The sequence below is a fragment of the Grampus griseus genome (assembly GCF_964374135.1).
Source record: "Grampus griseus genome assembly, chromosome: 1".
NCBI classification, from domain to species: domain Eukaryota; kingdom Metazoa; phylum Chordata; class Mammalia; order Artiodactyla; family Delphinidae; genus Grampus; species Grampus griseus.
Window position 1 is genome coordinate 86,717,206 of NC_139017.1, and position 7,686 is coordinate 86,724,891.

General features: G+C 43.5%; 1 protein-coding gene across 4 annotated transcripts; it reads right to left on the reverse strand.

Annotated features, from left to right (window-relative positions):
* On the reverse strand, positions 1 to 7,479 carry RBM15 (RNA binding motif protein 15; the record flags this gene model as incomplete). Of its 4 annotated transcripts, XM_082666639.1 has the most annotated exons (3): positions 229 to 590; positions 4,194 to 4,328; positions 4,614 to 7,479. In XM_082666639.1, 2 exons carry the CDS (start codon positions 7,477 to 7,479, stop codon positions 4,228 to 4,230), a joined length of 2,967 nt encoding a protein of 988 aa, XP_082522765.1. In that variant the 3' UTR covers positions 229 to 590; positions 4,194 to 4,227. The 4 variants fall into 4 exon arrangements, with proteins under 4 accessions (XP_082522767.1, XP_082522765.1, XP_082522768.1 ...); XM_082666641.1 differs by lacking the exons at positions 229 to 590; positions 4,194 to 4,328 and adding an exon at positions 1 to 173; XM_082666642.1 differs by lacking the exon at positions 4,194 to 4,328.
* Positions 7,480 to 7,686: the final 207 nt, after the last annotated feature.

The following is a 7,686-nucleotide window of genomic DNA, read 5'->3' on the forward strand; positions in this document are numbered from 1 at the left end:
TCCTCATCAAGTTGAGGACTGAGAAGCAAACGATCCCCTTCACTGCAAACAAAGGGGGTCACAGTAACACTAGTGATCCTTCAGAATTGACACACTGTGATAGTCAAAATGATGGTCTCCCTGCTTCTTGCTCAAGACATACAAGATCTGAGCAGCAGCAAGTACCCCCTCAGCTGCAAACAAAGGGGTCAAAGGTTTGCCGTCAATTCACTTCCAGGCAGAAAAACATTTTCCTCAAAAGAAACAATTTATTTAGAATAAAACAAAAGCAGCTCAACTGTGAGCGCACGTTTGAGTGACAGCTACTTTTAAGCTGTGTGAGCCATAAAAAGGGTTTTTCTTTTCCAGAAATCTTGTGTACACAGCACAAAGCAAGGTCATTTTTTTTCCACTTAAAACACCGGCATTGGCATCACAATAGCAGATACACAACTTTAAGCTGCCATTTTAGTAAAATGCACAAATACTAAACAGATTAGCTTTCTTCCATCAAGAGGCCCATGTAAACTCCACATAAGCCACAACTTCTCTTCAAAAAGGTCCATTAGAGCTTTGAATTCCGTATCTTCATCCGTTGTTCACCAGTTTTGCTTGCGAGGGGGGGGAGGGGAAAAAGGTTATTCAGTACAAACGTTTACAATATTAAAAATATATATATTTCCCCTATGCCATTATAGCTAAACATAACATTAACAAGACCTTCCTGGATAGTCCACCTTGACTTCAAAAAGCACCAATAATACCCACTGGCACAAACCTTGAAATGAATTTACTGTATGAATAGACAACAAGTAGAACAATAGGGTGGATTTTTTTTAAAGACTGCAATTAAGTGAGGATTATAGGACTGAAAATATCCTTGGTACTCATGTAACTGAGTAAAACATATCAGAAAAAAGCAAGTTTACAATCAATTTATAATCAATATATTCTAAATATAACTTAAAAAATGAAACTATAAAAAGGTGGAGTTTAGTCAAACTTTTACCCCCTCTATTTTCATTCTGTAATTTATATGGAGCAATACAGACCTACTCCATTACTGTACAAAGGGGTCAAGATACAAAGCCTTTTAAAAATCCACCTTCATCTGTGTTACCAAAGACAGCAGCTGTTATTTTCTTTTAAGAAAACCCTCATACAAACAATCGCTAAACAGCCAAAGAACACTGTAGGACTTTTACTTTCCAACTCTGTTTACATCATACATGTAAAACTCTTCATTAAGCTAGACAGTTCACCGTGGTTACCTGAAATCATTTTCTCCCTTTAGGCACATCACTAAAACCAGAATGTTAAGAGGGTCAGCTCCATTTCTCTTCTTGTTCTCATACCTAACTCCTGTCTCCAAACCAAACACTGTGGCAGAGACAGAAAAAAAATGTCCAGAAATTCTCTCCAAAATTTTTTTCACAAAAAAGGTCATTAAGGCCCTCTTCTCAACAAGATTTCCTAGTTCTATTACCACAGTTTTTGGTGAGTGGGTCCTATAGGGAACCAAACTGCAGTTCAAGCTGTATCTGCAAATGAGCAATTTCACTGTCTGAAGAAAGTGGATTTAAAATCAAAAAGACAAAAAACAACACAAAAATTGTCAGTGAAAACCTGCTCATAAAATAGTTTTTAAATAAACCTAAACAAGTGTTTGACTCAGAAAGCAACACCCAACTTACTTTTACTATTGTACCTCAAATGATCTGAGTTAAGAAGGTCCAGAGTATATATATTACCTTCAAAATGTGACAAGAGCTTATACCAGCCAGAGGATGGACATTTTAAGATATAATCCTTAAAGGGAAAACTCTATCTACCCTCAGGTGAGAGTCAAAATATACATCTTAAACCAGGAATTTAAATTTTTTGCATGGAAAACTCTTTATAGGGATACCAGTTATAACCAACAAAATAATATAAAAAAATTGGCTAGGAGCTGAATGATTAATTTTTCATAAACTTTGAAGTTGTGATTAAAAATCTAAATTAGCTTGATGGTTTATTTTTTTTACCAGTAATACTTAATAAGTCATTTAATGATATCCTGAAGAAATTCTTTCCATTCATTTGAACTGAGTTCCAAAAAAATCAATTAAACAAATACATTTTTTTAAAGTAAAAGAAACAATTGGTTGTCACAAAGAACATCCAATGTTGAGATTATGAAATTCTGGCTAATGAGAATTAGAACCAGATAGTTTTAGACATTTGTTTTCATTACACTCTGAAGTTTTAAGTAGTTTACCAATATTATGAACCTGCACAACAGAACGAGCAACACAAATTAAGAGATTCATCTGAATGATGGCACTCTGCAGGTACACACTAAACTAAACATAGTTATAATACATACATTTAGAAATGGTATCAAGCCATTGTTTCAAAAACATTGAAGCACAAACTGCCCAGATCTAACAAAAGCCACAATGTCAGATTAAGTTTCAAACAAACATGGAGCAAAACCCACAGTACTCTGCTCTTCGGTAAGCTGTCACATCAACTTAAAAAAAAAACAAAAACCACACACACTTTGGATTAGAGGAAAATTAGATGTCATGGACTTCACTCCCTAAAAGAGTAAAATTATTTGTCCAGCCATCTTATCGAAAGATATTCAAAAGTTAATGGTTAGTGAGATTATTTAAACTGGAAAAAATGTATCTAGCCACAAATTGTACTTTGACCCCACTTATGCACAGACTGCACACTTGCATAAGTTTCTGAACAGGTGTCTACTCCACATTAGCATGTCAAGCAAAGCCTTTTAAAACCAAAAAGGACCAAAAGTCTTAATTGTAGGATTTCAGGTATTTTCCCTACAGGCACACCAAGGACCTTTGTGCTCAGAGCCTAGTATCTTCCTTCTCTCAAAATGGCTAGTTTTTCCAGTTTAAAAACAAAAAATACAAAAACTTCCAAACTTAAAAAGAAAATTTACAAATGCATAGTGAAAACCAAAAAGGATGACACAGAGTGATGAGGCTTTCATGCTGACATGCATTAGACACCTGTCATAACGGACAATTAAAAATTACATGACGTTTCCCTGGGTTATTATTGGTGCTATTTCAAAACTACCAGCTTTGATAACAGAAAGAAAACAGTTGGGTTCTGCCAGGCTTTCAAGAAGTCACTTACACAGACTAGAAACACGACCATGATCCAAAGGTCCTCAAGTTTCTAATCATAATTAAATATCACAGGCCTTAGCTAAAGTCCTCAACATTTAAATCACAGGGGAAAATATACCTACAAATGACCTGAGAAACTAGGGGTGGGGGTGATGGGGGTAGATGAAAAAAAAAGACAAACAAGGAAAACACCCATTACTGTTAAGCAGCAAAAACCCTTGTTAAGAACCAGAAGTTGATATAATCTTCAGTTTTGGAAAAAAACTGTCAGGATGGGCTAAATTATTTTGTATTCATTCCAGGTGTCTGAGAAAATAAACCACTAAAAAAGAGTTTTCCTAAACTGACATTTCAATTTTCTGTGGTTGGACACCAGTGAAAATATAAACACAAAATTTCAAAGATATTCAAAGTATTTTCAATAATGTAATGTCATTGCTAGCATTTAAATATGAAAATAAAAATACAAGCAAAATTTGGAGAGTATGTCAAAGGCATTTCACGATGACATATGGCTGATTAATGCCCACTGAAACAAAAGATGACTTATGAGCCTGCAGACAACTCTTCTTTCTATTATTGAAATCAGAAATTTGAATGGATACAAAAATAAAAACTCATCTCTGATGAAAAACACAAGTTTTGAAATATGCACAATTAAATTAGAACTGTACCTGCTACATCTCTCTGAAAAAGTCAGTGAAACCACCACCACACACCAACAACTGACCAAAGAATTCTGATTTTAAAAGCACCTACTCACTTCCTGCACACTAGTGTAAGCATAAGACATATGTGGTTTGTAACATACTCCTCAATTTTTACTGAACAGTTACTGCTACAAACCAAAAGTGCATATACAGGATACAGAACTCAAGAGCCAATGATAAAAATGTGTATGTTAAAGCAAACTCTCTGGGAATAAACCACGTATTTTAAGAGAAATACTCAAATACCTGAATAAAATAATCACAATGCTATATGATTTACCAGCTTATACTAATGAGATTCCTGATCAAATTTCAGCCACACAAACATTTCTGGTACAGGAATTATTTACCTACATACCAATCAAGCCATTTTCAGGTGTATATTATCATCTTTATATAGTCAGTGGGCTCTTTGTTTTCCAAATTGACTTTTCAAATTTCTGGTTTTGTAACTTGGAGGATTTTTTTAAGCTTAAGCTTAAAAAAGAAAAAACTGCAGAAAAAGAGGAAAAAAGTTACTCATAAGAGTGGGAACTCCTAATTAAAGTAAATCCATTTGCCTGCTACCTTTAGGGCATCCCTTTCACTTAAAATAATAGCTAAACTCTCCTGACTTCTATTTTAAAGAGGTTTATAAAAATATAAAAAAGAAGAAAGCTACAACTAAACAACTAATTAAAAAGAAAATTTCATCCAATGCTGTATCCCATCACACATCACAAAACAGGAACCATGTCAAAGTACTAAATACAAGTTACATATGGACTTTAAGACGCACCACGGACAATGATCATGACCAGGTAATCTTCTTCAGATTTGGCCAGTGCCTTGGCAGGGGAATCCAGGAACTGCTGGGAGAACTCACAGGGTGGGAAGGCATGAAGGACTCCGGTGTTTTCCTTGTCTTTGTTGCCCCCCACAGGGAGGCTGATCACCCCGGCGGCCTGCTTTTGCTTTAAATAGGACACGAGGTTCCTAAGTGGCCTCTGAGTAGAGGTGGCAGTGTCTGAGGTGGCCGAAGAAGAGGAGGACCTGCTATCAGAACTTCCAGGCACAGCCAGAAGAATAGCATAACCATTGGGCCCTGCCACTTTGATGCGTCGAGTTACTTCATCCAACTTGGGCTGGTCCAAACGAAGACGCTGAGTGATTTTGAGCTGGGCCACTTTGCCTCCAGTTGAGCCCTCCACAAGAAGACTACTAGCCACCTGGAGGTCACCCTGCAACAGATGCATGTTGGAAGGAAAGTTGCTGTTCTTCAACAGAAGCATGCCCTGCCAGGCCAAACAGAGTTTGGGAGAGGCTGCTGCTGCAGGAGCTGTCCCACCATCCTGTTTCTGGGAAGGGGACTTCAGCTTCGATGAAGCAGTGCTGGTGCTGGGTGCACTCCCATCAGACCGGTCTTCTTTTTTCAGAGGGCTTTTTCCCTCAGTGGAAGCAGCTGTCCGGTGCTTCCTATCCCGTTCAGCTGATGCAGAGTTTTTACGGTCTCGCTTGTCACCCTGGCTCTTCTCCAAACTACCTCGCCGGTCTCTGATTGGAGAGGGCCTTTCCAAGAGAAGACGGGAAGATCGATCATTGTCACTGTTGTAGCGATCCCGGCTACTGCTCAATTCTGGACTGCGGTCAGGAGAAGGTGCACAATGACGTTTTCGTGGACGGTCACTCTCCGGGGACCTATCCAGATGCCGTCCCCCGCTCTCCTCAGGCAGCCTTCGCTTCCTAGGTTGGTCTCTGCTGCTGGGCAGATCTCGATCACCTCTGTCCCGGTCCAAGGACCAGCCATCCCGCCTGCGATCCAAGCTATCCAGTGGCTCATAAGCAGGCACAGCAGTAGCTGCAGTCCGAGTGCTGCGTTCACGAACTGGGGGCGGCGGTGGCACCCAATCGGAGTCAGGATAAAGGTCCCTATCACGATCTCTGTATAGTAACGGTGGTGTCCTGTCCCGAGCACCCCTCAAAGGGTCAGGTGCCCGGTGTCCAAAAGCATCTGTCACCAGTTCATAATGAGTTAAGGGCAGAGGCTGCAGATATTGCTGCTGGTAACGATGTTCTGTGTCTGCAAAGTCTACTCTAAGGCGACGATCTGGGCCACCAAGTGGGAAGCCCCGCATATGGGTCCAGGCAGCATGAGCTGCATCCAGGCTTTCGTACTGGATATACGCCCAACTATCACCTTTGCGGTAGTCAATGGTGCGTATGGTGCCAAATCGGTCAAACTCCCGTGCCAGGGCAGCAAGAGGCACCCAAGGACCCAGGCCACCTACCCAGAGGCGGGTGGTGGGTGTAGCTTTGCCATAACCAATTTTTATAGGATTCCGAATTATAATTTTGCCAGACATTGCTAGTTTGGCCCGGTGAGACATGTCTAGGTTCTCAAATTTGAGAAAACCATAGGTACTGGTCTGGCCCCGAGAAGGCCTCTTGATATCTACTTCTGTGATGACTCCGAAACGATCAAAAGCCCTTCTTAGATCACTCTCTGTCACAGTGATGTCTAGGTTGCCCAAGAAAAGCGTCCGGTTAGCGCGCTGATCATCCTCGGGTGAGATCTCATCCACTTCTCTGAAAGGAGCAGCACCTGCTCCAGCTCCCACCCTTGGCTCCAGACTGTAGGCTGGGCGTACTCTCTCATAGAACGAGTAGTCTCGCTCCCTCTCCAGGTCTCGGGGCAATGGTGGCGGAGGTGGAGGGGGCAGGCGGCCAAGAGCCAACTGCTGCAACCGGTAGTCTCTGTATCCCAAGGCTGCGCCACCAGGGGAAAGTGATCTCTGGCCTCCACCACCTCCTCCAGGGGGGTGCCGGTGACCACCTACAGAGGACCCGACAACACTGGCTGACGGAGGATAAGAATCTTTGTCTAAAGGGGAGCGGCTGCGGCGCCGGCTCACATACACAGCTTCTATCTTCAGGGGCCGGTCATAGAGCACTAGACGGCCTCTGGCATGCTTGGCCGCCCGCGCGTCCTCTGGCCGCCGGAAGTTCACAAAGGCTACTCGCTCATCCCCGCTGCCAGAACCCGAGAGATGACTTATTTTGACACTTACATCACCGAAGCGTTTGAACTCGTGAAACAGTCCGTCCTCCACCGCTTCGTCACTCAGCTGAGACCCCAACTCGCTTATCTTCAATGTCTTGTATTCCCCGCCGTCCCCGCCGCCAGGAGCTGAAGAGGCGGCCCCAGAGGAACGTGACTCCCCGCCTCCACCCCGGGAGCTGCTGCGCGACTCGCCCCCGCCCGAGGAATTTTTGGTGCTTGGGGAGCTGTAACTATGCAAGCGGCTACTGGAGCTGCCCCCACCGGTGTCGTACTCGCGGCTACCACCTCGGCTGCTAGACTTGTCCAGATGAAGGCTGCGCCGCGACCCGCCGCCGCCGTCGGTCTTTCCACTGCTGCTCCCATTGCTGCCACCAGAGCCCCCTAACTTCTTGCTCCGCTCCCCGCGGGGAGTCGAGTCCTCACCACCACGGGAGCGTTTCGGCTTGACTGGGGAGCGCTCTTTTCCCTTCATTGTAGCGGGTCGTCGGAGGTCTTCTCCGCGAAACTGACTAACCCGCCGCCCCGCGCTCGTTTCACACAGCGGAACCGCACGCCGCCATCTTGGACTCCGCCGCGGCAGAGGTTCCCGCCCCGCAGTCTTCATTGGTCAATTAGCTCCTCTCTTCTACAGTCTCATTGGGAAAACTATTTGTCTGTCTTTACATCTCCCCGCGCTCCGGGAAGGCGCCCGCCCGACCACTGTTATTGGGTTCCCAACGCCCTAGTCAGAGTACCTCATTGGTTCTAGTCGTTGTCCGTCTTAACGGTTCCTCGCGCCAGACTGTAGCTCCGCCCCCCGCACTCTATGGTC